Source organism: Notechis scutatus, chromosome 2 (genome assembly GCF_049901735.1).
Source record: "Notechis scutatus isolate UNSWTSFEM ecotype Mainland chromosome 2, rNotScu1.2, whole genome shotgun sequence".
Taxonomy (NCBI): Eukaryota; Metazoa; Chordata; class Lepidosauria; order Squamata; family Elapidae; genus Notechis; species Notechis scutatus.
Genome location: NC_142010.1, coordinates 150406964 through 150426378, shown reverse-complemented (window position 1 = coordinate 150426378; position 19415 = coordinate 150406964). Strand labels below are relative to the sequence as shown.

Below are 19415 nucleotides of genomic sequence, written 5' to 3'. Positions count from 1 at the left end.
AACACCAGAATGTTTCCTTCCTGCCTTCCTTACAGGATTAGGCCAGTAATTTCTTCTAACAATCGGTTCTCCGAACTGCTTAGAATGTTAGCAACCGGTTCTATCGAATAGGTGCAAACTGGTAGAATCCCACCCCTGATATAATCCTTCTATTCCTCCCTTGCGACCATCCAGTCAGAATTGAATAAACTTCTTGGATGAGAAGTGAAACCTCTTCCTCAACGAAAAATCATAGTCCATTTACTTTTCTTTTTTGAAAAAGAACCTTTGAGACACTGGTGTTTATTGTTGATTGATGATGGTGAGGAGATTGCATGATACATAGCACCAACTTCTAGCATCATCTTTATGTGCAGATGAGTTCCAAAAAGCATTGTTTAAAAAAATGGTTTCGAAGCATATCCACTTGGCTAGAAACAATGAGAAAGAAGCTTAGAGGTGATACCACAAGTCTTGGTTCTGAAGGTTCTACAGAGAATGGAGAAGCATTCTTATTTCTCAACTGCCAGTATTCCGTTATATGAGGATGTGCCGGTTAATAAATAAAGACGATTAATAAATAAATGAAGTTTCTTCTTTCATATACTTTGCAATCCATATCCATTTAGTCAATCATGCATGCACTCTTCTTTTCCATGCATTTTCTCTCCCTCAACCACATCTCCCCTATTATTATTAGACATTGAGAAGTGCAAAGATCCAGCAGTTCTGCCCCTGGGAGCAATATTCTCTTAAATTCAAATAAATATTGAGAAATCATAGGGATGTATTTCACAAAATATATGTGTATACTTTTCTGGACAGTTTTATGACCTCACCCATTTCCCATCCCCCAAAGTATGAGGAACTGAATATGATTTCGTAATTCTTTTGCTTAGATTACTATTCAGTCACATTGGTCTAGTAGTGAAGGCACCAGCTAAAAACTAGGAGACTGAGTTCTAGTCTTGCCTTAGGCATGAAAGCTATCTGGGTGACTTTGGGCTAGTCAGTCTCATGCAGTCCAACCCATCTCACAGGATTATTGTTGTTATGAGGAAAATAGGAAGGAGTATTAGGTATGTTTTCCCCTTAAAAAAAATCACAGCATTTATATTTATGGGACATAAATACTTTGAAAAACTATAGAATTAGTGTCTGAGCAATCTGTGCTTTTTAAGGATAGTACGAGCATTTTTGTGGACCAAATACTTTTGTTTCTTAGAGAGATGGGCATTTTCCGAATCCTGCACCCACCTAATCTGCTCTGGCTTCTCTTTGTACATCAGTTTCTCTCAGCCTCCGGGGTTGCCGGGTCTTTGAAACAAGATAGAGAAGCCATCTATCTCTGGGTGATTCTGGTGGTTTGTTAGCTTCCTGTTCAAAGAAGCCTTTACAACACGGAAGTTCACTTTGTAAGAGCCTTCACAACCTGACAAGGGCTGAGATGAGCCGAAGAACCAAGCCTGAAGGCCGAGCGCCGCAGGAAAATGTGCCTTCCTGCCTCCTTGAGGATCTTGAAAACCACCAAGTATTCGAACTTTTGGGCAGGAAATGCACGGTAATTCCTGTTATTATTCAAGGGAGGAAAGATCATGGCAGAATGTAGAATATTCTGTGAATGGGATAGAGGGAGGAGCTTATATCTGGGAAACGGGGTGATTATATGCTGGAATTTCATTGATGAAGTAGGATGAAGAATCACTTGGATGTTAAAGAGCCTATAGGTGAACCCGTGTCCGATTTTCAGCATTATCTTCCTCCTAGAAAGTTGCTCAATGGATAAATAAGAATGTACTAGAAAATTAGCAGCATTAGCAGGATCATTACAAATTTGGAGCTGATATAGATTGGATTGGGTTGGCTTAGTGTATAGAGAGATTTGCCTTACAGCCATCGTGGCATTTACAGAATTCAAGTAAGCACGTCTCCTAAAAGTCAATTCCTGCTCATTACATATTTCAAGTGTGTTAATCAGTCTGAATATTTACATTATGGTCTTTCAATCAGTAGAAATAACAATTGCCTCAGTCAAATTAGCTGACAATACTTTTAATACAGATTGTGGAACCTTTGGGAAATTTTCTCTTTGTTTTTTAAATCTCCCCGAACGTCCATGCAGAAGCAAGTGGAGTTTTTTTTAAAATGCTGAAAACAACAGCTTGCTTTGTGAAGAGCCACATGCTGCCTCAAGGCAGGAAGTGGGGAGAGAAAACCACTTCCTCAAAAGGCCTAGCAAAAAGCTCTGGCCAGTTAACTGACACACTGCCTGTCCTCAGGTGGTGGTGGGGGGAATCATATCTCCCCTGTGTCTTGCTGAAAAATAGTCTAGTTCAAAACAATGAGCCAGACAACAGAAGAGGAAATTGCCTTGGTTCTCAATGAAGTTGTCAAATAATATTTCCTTTATTTTGAATTATTTGCCACATCAGGCCCCATGACTGCATGACAAAATCAGTTTAATTGCTGCAATGTCCTTGCAGTGTCTTTTGGGAATGATAGTTTGGGGGGTATATTGAGAATTCTCAGTTGGCTACTCTGTCAACTTTAAAATTTGAAGTATCAAAACTGGGTATCAAAACATTAAACAATATTAAGGAATAAATAAACAGCATTACAGAAACAAGCACCTCCCCCCGCTCTCGCTCTCTCACAGACACATGCATAGATAACCAGGATTAGAAACCATAGCCAGGAATAAGAACAGCTCAGCTCACATTTTAAATCAAAGTGAAATCATTCCATTAGCTTATTTTCTAATTCAAAGCATTGTCTCTTTTAGCCTCCAAAATATTCTGAAATATTGTTTGATTCCAAACTAATGTATGTATGTATGTATGTATGTATGTATGTATGTATCTATGTATCTATGTATCTATGTATCTATGTTATTCAGCTTTGTTCGGGTATTTTCCCACGTCATTATAGTTGTGCTTTTAAAGTTGTAGCAACATTTCGGCAGAATCTCATCTGCCATCATCAGGCTTCTGTATTGTGTTCGTCTGTTGTAAGTAAGTACATGTAAGTACCCGCTATATATATATAAAAACTTGGATCCTAAGAGAATGTGTAGAGTTACTTTTTGCCTAAAGTGCTCCAAAAGATGCCTCATATAGTTCAGCCTGGCTTATATCCAATTATATAAACTTATATAAACTTGCTTCTTAATGCTCATGCATGCTCTTTTGGAGAATAAGGGTCTCTTCAAACATTGCAAAATGGAAAGAATGGGAACTGGGCACTGGAAGAAAGTAGCATTTCTCCAAAACAATATTTTGGATGATTCCACTCACTTCCAGAAGCTATTATTAACATCCCAATCCATCCATCCATCCATCCATCCATCCATCCATCCATCCATCCATCCAATTTGCTTCCTGCTATAAGCAAAAAGAATTAATGTGTGATGAATTGGATTTTGTATCCAAATCAACCAGTGTTTCTTATTTTGCCATTGATGTAGAACAATTTTTCTCATCCTTGACCAGTTTAAGAGCATCAATTTCAACACCCAGCATTCCTCCATCAGCATGCTGGCTATAGAATTCTGGAAGTTTAAATCAACATATCTTAAAGTTGCCAAGGCTAGGAAATACTGGAATAGAGCAATTATTTTCTGAACTTTACTTAAACTTCCCCCTGCGTTATTCCCTTGTAATATATGTTGCTGCACATTGTAGAGTTTCTGTTATGTGAAATTCATCATACTTGTGACTGAGTCATGTTCTCCCAATTAACATTTCCTTGACAATTATATCTGTTTGAAGAGACTAAATCCCCAGGTATGTGTCATTTTTGACCCAATTGGATGATTAATTTGTAACTTTCCCTCTTCTGATAGACCATGGTCACAACAGTGGTCCAACTCTTTCTGGCTTTGCCTCAAAGCAGCAGAAACTGGTTCAAGCAGAGTTCTGGAGTGCTGTGTTTCGTAAAGGATGTTCCTAAACGTTCCTACTTCATCCGCTTGTTTGATCTTAAGGTATCAACTTTTTTTACTCCATTTGTGATAACTTCCCTGCACCTCACTGACCAAAGATACATATCTATTGTTCATTCAATGGAATGATGTTCCCCAAAATCTATTCTCCAGATGTTTTATTACTAGAATTCTCAACCAGCATATTCTTGTTTAGACAGGATGAAAATCAAAAGCCATGCTTTCATTTGCATTGTTTTCTTGCTGTTTTCTGCTAGTCCTCAGATTTACACTAAATCAAGTAATATCCAGTAGGGATTATTAGAAAGTGATTGAAACAATCTGATGCTTCTAAGTCAGGCAACAGAATGCATTTTCCTCTGCCAATCTGAGCAGGAAGTAAAAACAACTTCTTGACAAGCTATCATATTTGGCTGGTGCATTTTGTTCAGCTTGCCAGTTGACAAATTATTCTGGGAATACCTAATTAAATGAGAATACCTGGTTGAATAACTAATTTTATGTGCTAATGAATGTATATAATGTGCAGTTAGAAATAATTAGTACAATGCAATGCAATGCAACGCAAAGCAATGCAACGCAATACATCTCTCCATAGAAAGGCCTAGATGGTCTAATTTATGCCCTACCATACTGTTTATTCTGCTTTCCGGACCATTATTGTCTAGGGGCAAAAACAAAACAACTGCTCTCAGTTCCTTTGACTCATTTTCTTAAGAGATTTGAGCAGAACATCCTTTCACATACACCTTGATCTAGACCTGTCTCTGGTGTAAACACATATAGAACCCAGCATCCCTGTTATCGAGTTTCTTGAGATTCAGTAAGATCAGATCACTGAAATCTTGCATTTCTCAAGATCTTGCCTGAATGCTGAAACCTCATGAATTACATTTTTTAAAAAAATGTTTATGAGATCTCTTTGGGGTAGCATCTTTTGGACTAATACCCACAAGAACCATGCATCTGGCTTGCTCATCATATCTCAGATGTGTGCATTAATGTGTACATCAAAATATGTATTTGGGTAAGGAGATATGATTCATTCCCACCTCTACATAGTTGAAATTGAAAGCATTTAGCACCATTCCCAATAGCATCAATCAGGCATCAGAGGTGGACTGCAAGAAACATTCTTCCAGATACAGGCCACAAAATTGGGAGACAAAGAAACTGAGTTCACCTTATCTATTAATTTTTTTTGTCCTTTAAACATCTGAAGACCAAATGGAATTACCCTCCTTGTGTCTCATTTCACATTCAGTAGTAGGGCAACAGAGAACCATCATTGTTGGTTGCAAATTATGCCTGCCTTCACTGACATCTCACACAAATACACCCAGATTGAAATTATTTCTACTCAGAACTGATTATACTTGAATGGGAAATCACCAGGGAATTCCAGAACTGTAGTCTAAGTGGAATCGGGCGGGGGAGGGGGGTGGAATCCAAGTGAAAAGACATGACAAACCACTGCTATATATATTATTGCTAAAAAAATTAGGGTTGGTTGTGAACTGGAGTTTAGATTGACTTGAAGGATACTTCATCTTTTGGACATAGTTTTAAGTAGGGAAAAGCAGTCTGTGAATTAATAAAGCATCTTTGTCTATTATTTTGTTTTGATGCAGCAGAAGAAGATGATCTGGGAGCAAGAGTTGTATAACCAGATGGTCTATGTTGCTCCCACCACCTTTTTCCACACCTTTTTTGGAGATGTAAGTACTTGAATATGGGTGGGTGAATCACTATGAACATACGTGGTCAGACTGACATATGACTCTGTGGAAGAGAAAAATCTAGAAGAGAAGCATTCATGCTTTTAGAAATCAAAGTCTGCTTTTGCAGCCCCAAACGCAATACTTTACAAAGATATTATCTGAGTAGAGTATTTTGTTAAAACTTTGTAGATCAGCTAAAACAGAACAAAGAAAATAAGACAAAAAGAAAGCAATGAACAACAGCAACAATAATAATTAAACATAAAAGTTTTATCTTCTTCCAGGAAGAATGTTTGTGTGGATACATAATTTCATATCTAAATGAAATATTAGCTAAGAGTTTCAATAAAAGATTACCACATTTCATCGTAATCATCCATACATAATTTACATCTATAAGCAACTCAGTCATAACATCAGGTCTTCAATCCACTAAATAATCGGAGCCATGAATTTGTCTTTCCAATATTGAAAGATTATACAGAAGAAAATAGATCTATACAGCTGTTTTAAAATTAAATCTTTTTAATGCTTGCTTTAAACAGATTTTTTTTTCAATACTTGTTTTAAAAACGTATATCTAAATCCCTATCTAGAAATGTCTCAGGGAGGATTTGCAGAATTGTGATTGAGTATGATGCCTGATCGCGTGGATGTTGTGCTACATATGCTTGCAGGAGTGCAGCGTGGGACTAAACTTTGCTGATGAGCAAGAGGCACAATCTTTTCAACAAATGGTGGAAGAGAAGATTCAGAAGAGGAACCAGAGGGGTAGGTGGGAGCAGTGGTGGGATTCAAATAATTTAACAAACAGTTCTCTGCCCTAATGACTGGCTGAGTAGGTGTGGCCAGGTGGTCATGTGACTGGGTAGGCATAGCCAACTCAAGGTCACTCATCGCACCCAGCCCGGCCTCCTGGCCACTCTCCCTTTCCCCAGGTCTTGCAGATGCCCCCCGTGAAAGGATGGGAAGAGACCAGCAAAGCATTCTGCTCCCATTACCAAGAAAACTAAGACATTGCAGGCTGAGCTTATTAAAAAGCAGTATATTGTGTCATAACAGCCAACATTTCACACCTTGAGGTGTGAAATAAATCCCATTGGCTCCTCAGAAGCAATTTACAATTAAAGCCAATTTGCACCTCAAAAATAATAAATAAATAGCAGAAGAAGAACCTTTCTGTGCAGGCAATTCTGAAAAAGGCTAAGCTAAAGCTGGATTAACCCCTTCCTTCCTTCTCTCCTTCCTTCTTTCCCTCCTTCTTTCTCCTCATTCCCATCTCCTTCCTTCCTTCCTTCTTTCCTTCCTTCCTTCCTTCCTTCTTTTTTTGACCTGTTTTTTGACTGTTTTCGGGCCATTTTTTAAAACAATTTTTCACCTGAGAAACAGCTGAAAATGGCCCGGAGAATGGCCTGGAAAACTGCTGAAAACTGTCTGGAAAATGGCTGAAAACGGCCTGAAAAATGGGCAGGGGTGGGGACAGCCAATGGTGGGATTAGTCAGTTTGCCGAACTGGGCAGAATTTTAACAACTGGTTCGCCTGAACTGGTCCAAACCGGCTGAATCCCATCTCTGGGTGGGAGGTCCCTGCCAGGCAATGTAGCTCCTGGGAATGCTTTTTGTCTGAATCCCATTTCTTCAGGAAATATTTGTCCCCTTCAAAAGATTACTTTGGTGAGAGACCCAGTTGCATCTTAGAAATTATTGCAAGTAAGGAGTTGTTTTTCTGGAAAAATATTACTTTGAGTATGGGTCTTTTCAGAGCCTAGAATTTACAGAAGAAAAATGGATCATTAGATACTATTCCATTAAAAAAGAAAAGAAAAGAAAGCTTAGGTGCTTTTGGTCCTGGAGCATTCCAAATGCATTGTTAAAAAGAGAGAGTGGACAGAAATTACAATGAAGAAAATGCTTCCCTTTATTGGGAATGCAAATGCAATGCGGGCTGTTCATAGCCTCAAACTTTTTTCTGCAGAATAATTCTGACATTTAGGCTAATGTCTCTGCAGAAATATGCTTGTTTTGCCTCCAGAAAAATATACATTTGGACTCTTTACCTCACATGGTTGTTTTGTAATATTAGGATTCATAACAGATTTAATCCTAAAGTGATTTCTTCTTAACCTTCAGATCATCCAAGTCATTCAAATTAAGAAAGAAGAAAAAACTTCTCACTTCCCTCCATCGTTAATACTCTTGGCAAATTTAAGATCATTGTCCTCTTTCACTGATACCTTATTTAGGAGGTGGGATGAGGATGTAGGGCCTGTCTTCCAACCTGGACAAAAAAAATAAATTGAGCCCTTTATTAGTAAGATGATGCTGTTGAGAACTTTTCACTGAGCTAAATGTTGTGAAGACCTCACTCAGCCTAAAGATGTTTCTGATTTTCAAGGACTAGGCAGGTATCACTGAAAATAGCAATAGCACTTAGACTTATATACCACTTCACAGAGCTTCACAGTCCTCTCTAAGCGGTTTACAGAGTCAGTGTATTGTCCCCAACAATTTGGTCCTCATTTTACTGACCTCGGAAGTAGGGAAGGCTGAGTCAAACTTGAGCCTAGTGAGATTTGAACTGCCAAATTGCAGTCAGCTGGCAGTCAGCAGAAGTAACCTGCAGTACTGCATTCTAACCACTGCGCCACCGCAGCTCAATATAAAATGTATTTACATTGTCTCAGAACTCCTATGTAATGTTCAGACTCTTAGGCAGGTTTGCAGCAAGGACCTTGATAATGACTTGTGACAAAATTCTCCTGTTTTTTTTTCTCAAGGAAATCCAACTGTGCACAAATTAAATGGAACAAACCCTGTACTCTATCTTCAGACAGCCAAATCATTCTAGAAAGTTGAGAGAAAGAGCATGAAACATTTTACTATCAATGTTCTATTTTTTTCCTGTTTTATAGATAACAGACAATTGCCACCGCCACCCCCTCCAGTGAATGGTGGTATGTATCTTTTGTATTTTTTCACAATCTGTTCATTATTTGCTTTTTACAATCAAGCTCCTTCCTGATGTGTATCAGCTAAAAATGCTGGGAGTAGAGTAGTCCTTAACATCAGAAGGAAGGCTGGACAGAATTTCTGATAATAACAATTTAGCTGCAAGTTGTACTTACTATGGTTTGCTCTCATTGGCAGAGAGAATGGAAAATCATTGCTGTAATTACAGTGGGATCCTAGAAAGATTGATTGTTAGAGCATGTGGACAGCAGTGCTGGTTATGAGAAGTTCTTAGCCGGTCCTGTTTTAGACAAGGCTATCTCAATGCAAATAATTGGCTAGAAGGGTTGACACTGAACTATTTACTGACCAATCTTTTTTGCTTTTATTAGATAGAAAAGGAACTTTCTCACGGTCCCCACTTTCTGGAGTTGATATGAATGGTAAGCATCCTGGTAAAAGTTGGGTTGCAGACTTCTAAGGACACATGTACTTTTTATCGTAAAGTTCTATTGATAGAACATAAAACCATGAAACAATTTTCCTTAAATTTGCATTCTTAAAATGTGTTGAGACTATGGGAATTGAATTTAGGTTAGCTGGAAGATATCAGGCCAGGAAAAATTGATGTAGAATGAGAAAATAAACTCAAAAGTATACAATAAGAAAAATAGTCATTTAAAATATTCCTAGTAAAAAAACTTCTTAGCACTTTGAAAATATCCAAAGAGATACAATAAGCATAGGCAATCCAAGAATCTTCAGATATTATTGGAGTTCCAGCACCCTTAGGAAGAATGGCGATGAGAGAAGGGACTGAGGGTTCAGTATGTTCTGAATGCTATTGCTTAGTAAAACGTGTGAGATACGTTTTTGCTTAAAACCAGTGGTGGGATTTAAACGATTCGCACTGGTTCGACAGAACTGATACCTAATTTTTTGTTGAGTTCTGTGAACCAGCTTCGAAATGGCCAGACTAACATGCATTCACATACCTCCAATCCCTTGCTTGCTGCAATCTGGCTTTGCAGCAAGTAAGGGAAGTGGAGGCATGTGAATGCACGCTAGTCTGGCATCTCAAAAACAGCCCCCCCGCTCCTGGATTTTCATTGCCAGACTGTTTAACTTTCTTTAAAGTTTATTTGATGCAGAATGAGAAGGATCCATATACTGCATCAAGTAAACTTTAAAGAAAGTTGAACAGTCTGGCAGCGAAAATCCTTCCCCAAATGTGAGAGCGGGTTTTTTCCCCCCCATTCCTGGATTTTCGCTGCCAGATTGTTTAATTTTCTTAAAACGGTTATTAGGGCAGAGAACCTGCTGTTAAATTATTTGAATCCCACCACTGCTTAAACATAAAAGCTCCTACATTTGCTTAAATTCCACAACCATAACATAGTCAGGTTGAGGAAGGAAGGAAGGAAGGAAGGAAGGAAGGAAGGAAGGAAGGAAGGAAGGAAGGAAGGAAGGAAGGAAGGAAGGAAGGAAGGAAGGAAGATTTTAGTGAGTTGTCAGGTGTTGTGATGGTAGTTGCAAGGAAGCTGATCATTATCTCACCCTTATCTTGTGTTTTAGGACCTTGCTCACAGCCAAATTCCCCTCCCACTCCACTGTCTCTGGCAACTGTTGATATACAGAATCCTGACATCACTTTTTCCCGCTATCGTGGTCTCCCAGTCCCAACTGCAGTAGATAAGAAGAAGGGGAAAAAGAAGATTTCCAAGGCTGACATTGGTGCTCCTTGTGGATTTAAGTGAGTCCTTCTGAAGCTGTGTAGATTTCCTCAGTTCTCAGTCCCTTTGGTGGGGTTCCAGACTGACAAAAAGCCAGCTGAGCACAGAGCAGCTAAAAACTTTGAATTTCTCTCGGTCTCCAAGTTTACATGACCAACTAAGTGCCTCTTTTCTGCCAATTATTCCACTGGCCATGACATCAGTCAAATCCAGCTGTGTGATAGAACAAGAGTGATGGTCTTCACCTAACTGGATGTCTTCTGTTATTCTTTTTTAGGCACATCCAGCACATCGGATGGGATCCCAGCAGTGGGTTTGATGTACGTAGCCTTGGCAGTTCAATTAGAAAGGATATAGTTTTGGGGGGTCTCTTGGGTGTGAAATTAAACTTTTGAGTTATTGCAGCCCAATTGTTTTATAAGTGAGTTGCCAATTTACCCCAGTGGCAGTCACGAAGCACTTTCTCTTAGTTTCTGCATGTACATTCAGTTTGAAGGTTTAATTGGATCCAATTGCAGTGCAACCATGATAGAGTGATGCGAAAAAGAAGACAAAGTAAGACGGGTTTACAACTTAACAGGAGGAACTGCTCTCCTAAATACTCAGTTCAGCAGGGCAAGTGTGAACCAGAGTTTTCTTTAATATTAAGGAATTTCCCTCGGTCTGTTAAGGAGTCTTTACTACAGCTGGTACTCTTCATTTCTTTGGCCTCATTTGGCTGCAAAAGCTGCATGTTGTATGTATGCATGTATGTGCTAAATATGACTCAGGCCTTAGAACCATTTGGTTACAAGGGTTTGAGGTAATAATCGGGGCTCCAGTTTGGATTGGGATTGCCTTATCTCTTCTTGCCAAGTTATTCCAGACACAAAACCATCATGTAATATATGCCTGTCCTGAATCATTTTTAGCTTATAAAGCCTATTATTAAACTATCAGCCCCACGAATACATGTTGACCTATTTTTATTTCAGTTGAACAATCTGGACCCTGATTTGAAGACATTTTTCTCTAAGGCGGGAATCAGTGATGCTCAGTTGACTGACGCTAAGACTTCAAAGATAATCTATGATTTTATTGAAGGTCAAGGAGGGTTAGAAGCTGTCAAGGAAGAACTGAGACGACAAGGTGAGTTGCTGGAGGAGAAAAATCTATCTGACTCACAGGTGACTTTGATCCCTTTTATTTGATTTGAACCAATCAGTGGTTCCATACCCCAATATTTATTATAGTTATGCCGCCTACTGAAAGATGTGCATATCTGAGTAACTGGCCTGAGTTTGGATGCACTGATTGATTTAAGGAGAAGTGGCTCAGTGGCTAAGACGCTGAGCTTGTCGATCAGAAAGGTCGGCAGTTCGAATCCCTAGCCCCACGTAACAGAGTGGGCTCCTGTTACTTGTCCCAGCTTCTGCCAACCTAGCAGTTTAAAAGCATGTAAAAATGCAAGTAGAAAAATAGAGGCCACTTTGGTGGGAAGGTAACAGTGTTCTGTGTACCTTCGGCGTTTAGTCATGCCATCTTTGGACAGTGCTGGCTCTTCAGCTTGGTAACGGATATGAGCACCGCCCCCTAGAGCTGGAAACGACTAGCACATATGTGCAAGGGAAACCTTTATCTTAATTATATTAATCTCTACAGTAAAAATAAAAAGGAATCTTGTGATACTTTAGAGAGCAATGTATTTATTTATTTTCAATTTATATAGCCACCCATCTCTTAATCTAGGCAGCTCCCAGTTAAAAATAGTAATATATGGAATAGAACCAAATTATTTATGCATATTTTATACATGTTTATGCATGTTATTTTAAATTCAAATTTACATTTGAATTCACTTTATAGAGTCAGACCAATGATCCACCTAGCTGTGAGTGGTAGTTAAAGGTAAAGATAGTAATAGCAATAGCACTTATATACCACTTTACAGTGCTTTACAGCCCTCTCTAAGTGGTTTTACAGAGTCAGCATATTTTCCCCAACAATCTGGGTCCTCATTTTACCCACCTCGGAAGGATGAGAGGCTGAGTCAACCTTGAGCTTGGTGAAATTTGAACTGCCAAATTGCAGTCAGCTAGCAGTCAGCAGAAGTAGCCTGCAGTACAGCATTCTAACCATTGCACCACCATGGCATTTGAGATCAACACTGGCATCCAGATGAATAGAACCATGCAGATTTCTTAGAACAGTGTGGAAATACTTACATAGAATGGTTACAATCTGTACTTTTTTGTATTTTCTTGGCATTTGGAATTTAACGTTTTCTTATTTGTCTGGAAGTATCTTAACAAAGCTTGTTATCCATCTGATGCATGCAATGTAGGCTTGGTGCAACCCATCATTTTTGTCTTTATACAGAACATTGGTTCTTCTTACTGTTTATTATGCGATTTAGCACTCCAGTATCATGAGTTTGAATGTTCATATTTACTTTTTTTTCCAGGTCCAAGTCATCCCCCACCCCCACCCCCGCATCGTGCAAGCCCTCATCCCCCAACTAGTGGGCAAGGCCGAAGTGGTCCCTTACCACCTCTCCCAGGTGCTCCTATGATGTCAAATAGGGGAGATGTCCCCTCCCCACCACAACCTTCTTCTAGGCAACCTCCCTGCCCCCAGTGGGGACCACCTGCACCCACTTCACGTTCTGGATCACATCCTCCTCCCCGCCTCCATTTGCATCAGTCCCACCTCCACCCCCACCCCCTCCGCCACCCCCCCCCTCCTTCATTCCAGAATTCTGCACCATGCCCCCCTCCCCCTCCTCCTTCTGGAGGGCCTGGATCACTGAGGACCCAGCCGCCTGCTGTCTCTTCAGGGCGTGGTGCGCTGCTGGACCAGATACGCCAAGGAATACAGCTCAACAAGGTGAGATGGTCTTGTTTTGAATTTTATTTATTTCTTTTATTATTATAATGTATAGCACAGTTTTCTAGTTATTTTGACCCTCAAGGCAGCTTACAAACAAGATAAAATTACAGAATAGAAAACAATAACATAAATACAATAAAACAAAAACAAAACTAAAATCAACATTAAAAGTATACTAAAGGTTGGTTGTTGTATATCTTTTGGAAACTAGCAAATCAAAGGAAAACTGGTCTAATCTTCTTCACCTAATATCTAGATTGCTAGATAGAAGTAATATTTATATATGGAATTGTATTTAATTATGGTACTTTCTCTGTTGTTTGCAACCTGAGTTGACACAAGTCTAGCATGTTCCTGAGGCTTCAAAAATGCTAAGATTGCCACTTATATCCACTTACGTAATATTAATTTATCCGTTCAGTTTTCAAGAAGCACAAAAGGAACTGCAAATTCTTAGTAAGAGTTCTAGAGAGCTTCAGCATAGGAAACCCTGTATCACTAAAGCACTGGGAGACATTGGGCCAACTACTCTCTCTCAGCTCAACCCACCTCCCAGTGGTTCTTGTGGAAAAAATAGGAGGAAGGAATATTAGTTACATTCACTGCCTTGAGTTATTTGCAAATAATAATAAATGCAGAATAAAAGTAATAAATAAATGCATACATAAATAAACATATATATATATATATATATATATATATATATATATATATATATATATATATATATATATATATATATATATATATATATATATATATATATATATATATATATGGTATTCAGCTTTGTTCGGGTATTTTCCCACATCATTATAGTTGTGCTTTTAAAGTTGTAGCAACGTTTCAGCAGAATCTCATCTGCCATCATCAGGCTTCTGTATTGTGTTCGTCTGTGAGTCAGACTTTCACAGCCGTTTCAGTTTTAAATTTGGGGCTAGCCTACTGCTGTGCCGGAATGGTTTTTTCTTCATCCTGATTGGTTGGGAGTCTTGGTCTGTGTTTATTTGTCTTGGAGTTTGCTGTGTTCTGCTTGATTGGTGTTTCTAATATCTTCTGTCTGTTTTGTAGCTTTTTTTGTCTTGATTGGCTGGCAACATTGTGTTTCCTGTATTGGAGGCTTTTAGTGCGGCTTGGCTCCGAGTAAATGGACGGCTATCATTTATTAGGAAGCTAGATTTCATTGGGGTGCCTGGTTGGGGTGTGTTTGAGCTGGAGGTATCAGGGGGGATCTGTTTGTGCCCAGGTGTTTGCCTGGCTTGTGGTGTGGAGATTTTTTTGTTTGTGAGTGCAGGCTTCCAAATAATTGACAGTCTGGTGGAATCATCTCTTCTATTCATGCTTTCAGGTCTTTTTTCAATCTCTATGGCTTCTCTGATAATTCTGTGGCTGGGGTTTTCTATAGTGGCTAGGGTTTTGGTGCCATTGAAGTCGATGCTATGACCTGTGGCTTTCATGTATTGGACTAGTGAGGAAGTGTGTTCCAGCTTTTTTACTGCATTTTTTGTGTTCATCCAGGCGGGTACTTATTCTTCTATTGGTCTGTCCAATGTATGTGGCTGGGCATGATGCACAGGGAACTTCATATATGCCTTGGTTTTCCAGGTCAATTTTATCTTTGGGGTTTCTTAGGATGGCTGCTATTTTTCTGTCTGTTTTGAAGGCAGTCTTGATGTGATGCCTGTGTAGTATAGTGTATATATTTTCTTATATATATATTTCATGCATTTTAGACACCCGATGTTGTGGACTCTTCACCTTCCATGCAGAGTTCTGAAGGCCTGGTAGGGGCTCTTATGAATGTGATGCAAAAGAGGAGCAAAGTCATCCACTCTTCAGGTGAGTCTTGCGTTCATCCATATGATATTTCTTACTTTCAGATTTATACACTTCATATAATTTCTCAAGCTTCCAAATGTTCAGAGCTTTGTGATTATTTGGAACTATAAAAACAAAGCAAAGCTCTGAGGAAGATCCAATGCCATTTTGTGAGAACTTCAACTTCAATTCAGGCTGTGTTCAGCCCTGGTGTTGGATCAAAAGACATGGGGATCAAGTCAACTGAAATGAGTGTTGGAGAGGGAGATCTGTATTTGCACATCCATATATAGCTCTGAGAAGCTGGTGTGCTGACTTTCCTGAAATGCTAAACAGCTTTGGGTCCCTGTTCTACTGCATTTTCCTATTCTACTTTATTCATAGATGAAGATGAAGACAATGGCGATGAAGATGACGACGATGAATGGGATGACTGAGCCTAGAAATGCACCTGACACCAAGTTTTGATCCTTCTTTCAGCCTGTTGCCAGAGGCATTTAATCGGATGATGACTCTTCCATAATTCTTCCCTCCCCATCTCTGCAGATACTTCTGGAATAAGGCAGAGGAAGTCTGCTTCAATGAGGGTAGCAAAGGGGTTATTTTCCCATCCTCCTTTTCAAAATCACTTAGGCCTAAGCATATTCTCCTCCCTCACCTGTGCACCTGGATGCCTTTGACAGTTTTAGAAAGTAAGGTTGTAATTCTATCTCTTTGAGCCCTCCAATTTTGACCATTCATAATCTCCTGCATATTTTTCTAAGGGTTGTATTATCTTTCAGCCAACCCTTTCTTGAACCTTTCTTTTGCTTACCTAATTGTGTTTCCCCCACGAACTTTTGAAGCCCAAATGCAGGCATGAGAATGACAAGAATGTAAGCAAGTTCTCTTTATTTTTTTGATATAAAATCCTTTGAATGTTGTTAACTCATACTGAAACTTTAATTATTTAAATTGTTTGCTCATCTTTCAAAAGAATGCATTGGCACTAGAAGGGGGAACTGACTTCTATTCTTTACCACAAACATTTGCTTTATTTACTAGCATGAACTGATATATACATATATGCATACATATATACACACATACATGCATGTCACACATGTACTGGAAATTATGGCATTTTCAATGGATTTGATTCTGATATATTCTTTTATTCCCAAAAGAGGGAGTGATTTGTCATTCTTCTCCTTAGACCTTCATTCTGAGGTCATATCTTAGTGGTTTTCCAGCTACTCCTGCATTCAAATTAGCACACATAGAAGAATTTTGCTGTACTACTTGAGGTTATAGAAACTATTATCGGAATGGTAGCACTTTTGGAATGGGGGCTATTGACTGAGAATAAGAGAAGATGGGAAAACCTCATTTCATGTACTCTTCAGGAAAAGGAAATGTACTTTTATATGGATATGTTTATTAGATTAAAAATAAAAATTCATTCTAAACTTAGTTTGAGTCAACTACTTTTTAAAATATTGGCTGAAATTAAATTATCAAATTGCATGATATTCTCTTCCGATATAAGATTTTGGCCATTTAAAAATAGTTTAATTGTAGAAGAGTTTGGATACTATTTAAGGCACTGAGGTGCTCTGTTGCTGACCCCTTGTCTAGCTCCTCAGAGTAACTTCAGGTTCAATTTTTGAAATTTAGGCATCATGGAGACTATTTAGACAATGTAAACAACCATCACAAGATCCATTATTTCAATTCAAATACATCACAACTTAAATCTTTGGAGAGATACCTCAGTTTTTAAGTTGTAAAGAACTGTCTCTTTTCAACCTAATATAACAAAAATCTTTGAAGATTGATTTACAACAGGATTCCATTTTTTCTACTTGTCATATGGCATTAGTCTCAGAGTGCTGAATTCTTCCAGACAGCTGTTGAGACTATAGAAATTTATTCCTAATTTTTTACAATTTAGAAAATCATGGTTCTAACATTGAATGGTAAAGATAACCACCCAATTTTGCAGTGTGTAGAGTTAGATCAAGGAGATAAACACAAGGAGTTAGAAATAACAACCCAAAGATCAAATAGTAACGGAAGAATGGAGCAAGATTGTTCTGACCAATTGAAAATGAGTTACCAGCAAATATTTCACTCCCAGCTCAGTGTCAGTTAAGACAATTTAAAAATGGATCTTTGCACTCATGAGACCAAACTGGGTGGGACAAATTAAGATTTCATAATTATTTGAAGAGATGAAGGATGGGGAAATCAGACTATTTCACAAACTTTTAGCAACAAACATGGATTGTGATGCAAACAGATACCGTATTTATCGGCGTATAACACGCACAGGCGTATAACACGCATCTTCATTTTAAGAGGAAATTTCAGGAAAAAAATTAAATTTCTAAATAAAACTTTGAAGCAAAATAAGGGTAGCTCAGAACTTTTTTTTATTAATATTATTACCACTTATAAGGTAAATCAGTGGTCCCCAACCTTTTTGTACCAGGGACCGGTTTCAAGCAGAAAATTTTTGCAAGGACCAGGGGGGAGAGAGAAGAGAAGGAGGCTTCGCTCTCTCGCTGCTCCACCATCAAGGAAGAAACTGCTTCAAAGAAGCGGGGGCTTTTCCTGTCGCCGCAGCTATTCCGAAGCGCCCGTTTCACCCCCACTCCCACCCGCGCGCTTCAATCCACAGTGTCCCATTCTGCCTGCCTGCCTGCCTGCCTGCCTTAGTTTCTGGTTGTTTGGGAGCAGCTTCGGCTGAGAATAATAACTATTCGCCTCTTTTACTCAGCGAAGCTGTTCGATTCAACCATTAACGAAGGCAGGCAGGCAGGCAGAACGAGCACTGCGGGCGGGCGGGCGGGCGGACGGGGTGGGGGTGGGGAGAAACGGGCGCTTCAGGAAGCTGCGGCGACAGGAAAGCCCCCGCTCTTTGAAGCAGTTTCTTCCTGTGCTGGTGGAGGAGCGAGAGAGCGACTGAGAGAGCTGACCCAGAGAGGACAGGCTTCGGTTGCTTCCTCCCTCCCCTTCTTTCATTTGTGTCCTTGATCCCCGATCCCAGCAGCATTCACCAAAGGCTTCTTAACATTATATCGGCGTATAACACGCATACATCATTTGCCCCCTATTTTCAGGGGGAAAAAAGTGCGTGTTATACGCCGATAAATCGGTAATTGCGGTGCTGATTTGGTTATCTGAATATACATATATACATAGTATACATATATATGTTTTCTTAAGTTTTTGCGGGTACTTACATGTATGGTATTCAGCTTTGTTCAGGTATTTTCCCACGTCATTGTAGTTGTGCTTTTAAAGTTGTAGCAACGTTTCGGCAGAATCTCATCTGCCATCATCAGGCTTCTGTATTTTGTGTGTGTGTGTATATATATGTGTGTGTGTATACACACACACACACACACACACATATATATATATATATATATATATATACACACAAATATATATACACACACACACACACATATATATATACACACACACACACACTATAACACACTTTTCTCCCCCACCCAAAGTGGTGGAAATGTTTGTGCATCTTATAGAGCGAATATTGCCGTGGGGGGAAGGGGGTTGGTGTGTGGCCACCAATGGAGGAACACTGGAGCCTTTGCTGCTGATTGGCGGTGAACGGGGGGCAATAGGCGATGGTCACTGCCACCTAGAACAGCTGATCAGTGGTATTCCGGGAGGCCGATCCAACTGCCAATCGGCTGCCCAGCAGCGAAGGCTCCAGTGTTCCCTGCGATGACAGCATCTCAGCTCAGTTGACTGGTGATGGGTGCAACGGAGCGGAGCCCTGAGGAGCCATGTGCTGGGACTGCGATAACATGCTGAAGCTGACCAGGCTGTTTGCTGCAAGAATGCGAGCCAGATGAATACCGGGTGGATGCTAAGAGGTAGAAGATTTTTTCCCCCTTGTTTTTCTCCTCTAAAGCTAGTATGCGTCTTATAATACAAAAAATACGGTATATGGGATTCTACTACGGTTCTACCATCTACCCCCAAAGCTGGTACAGAAGCCAATTGGGTATATTGCCCAATAAGTTAAATATATCCTGCCCATTGTCTTTGAAATTGTAACAATATTTCATGAAAAAAATGATGCTCAAAATCCAACAATTTGGGTTATAAAATAGATTTAGAGTAGCCCTTGGGAATGTGAAGTGTGCATTTACAGATAGTCCTCGACTTTCAACACTTCATTTAGTGACCATTCAAAGTTATAAAGGCACTGAAAAAGTGACTTATGACTTTTTCATTTATGACTGTTACAGCTTCCCCATGGTCACATGATCAAAATTCAGACACTTGGCAACTGGTTCATATTTATGACTGTTGCAGTGTCTCAAGGTCATATGATCACCTTTTGCAACCTTCTGACAAAGTCAATAAGGAGGTCAGATACACTAAACA

At 39.4% G+C, this 19415-nt stretch overlaps 1 protein-coding gene across 1 annotated transcript; it reads left to right on the top strand.

Annotated features, from left to right (window-relative positions):
- Positions 1 to 1386: 1386 nt before the first annotated feature.
- WAS (WASP actin nucleation promoting factor) lies at positions 1387 to 16460 on the top strand. Its single transcript, XM_026676344.2, is given in 14 exon segments — positions 1387 to 1540; positions 3821 to 3961; positions 5551 to 5637; positions 6318 to 6411; positions 8553 to 8594; positions 8982 to 9032; positions 10165 to 10342; positions 10600 to 10642; positions 11297 to 11450; positions 12766 to 12983; positions 12986 to 13033; positions 13035 to 13187; positions 14924 to 15029; positions 15393 to 16460. Coding segments are annotated over 14 exon segments (1482 nt in total). The 5' UTR covers positions 1387 to 1426; the 3' UTR covers positions 15446 to 16460.
- The last annotated feature ends 2955 nt before the right edge of the window (positions 16461 to 19415 follow it).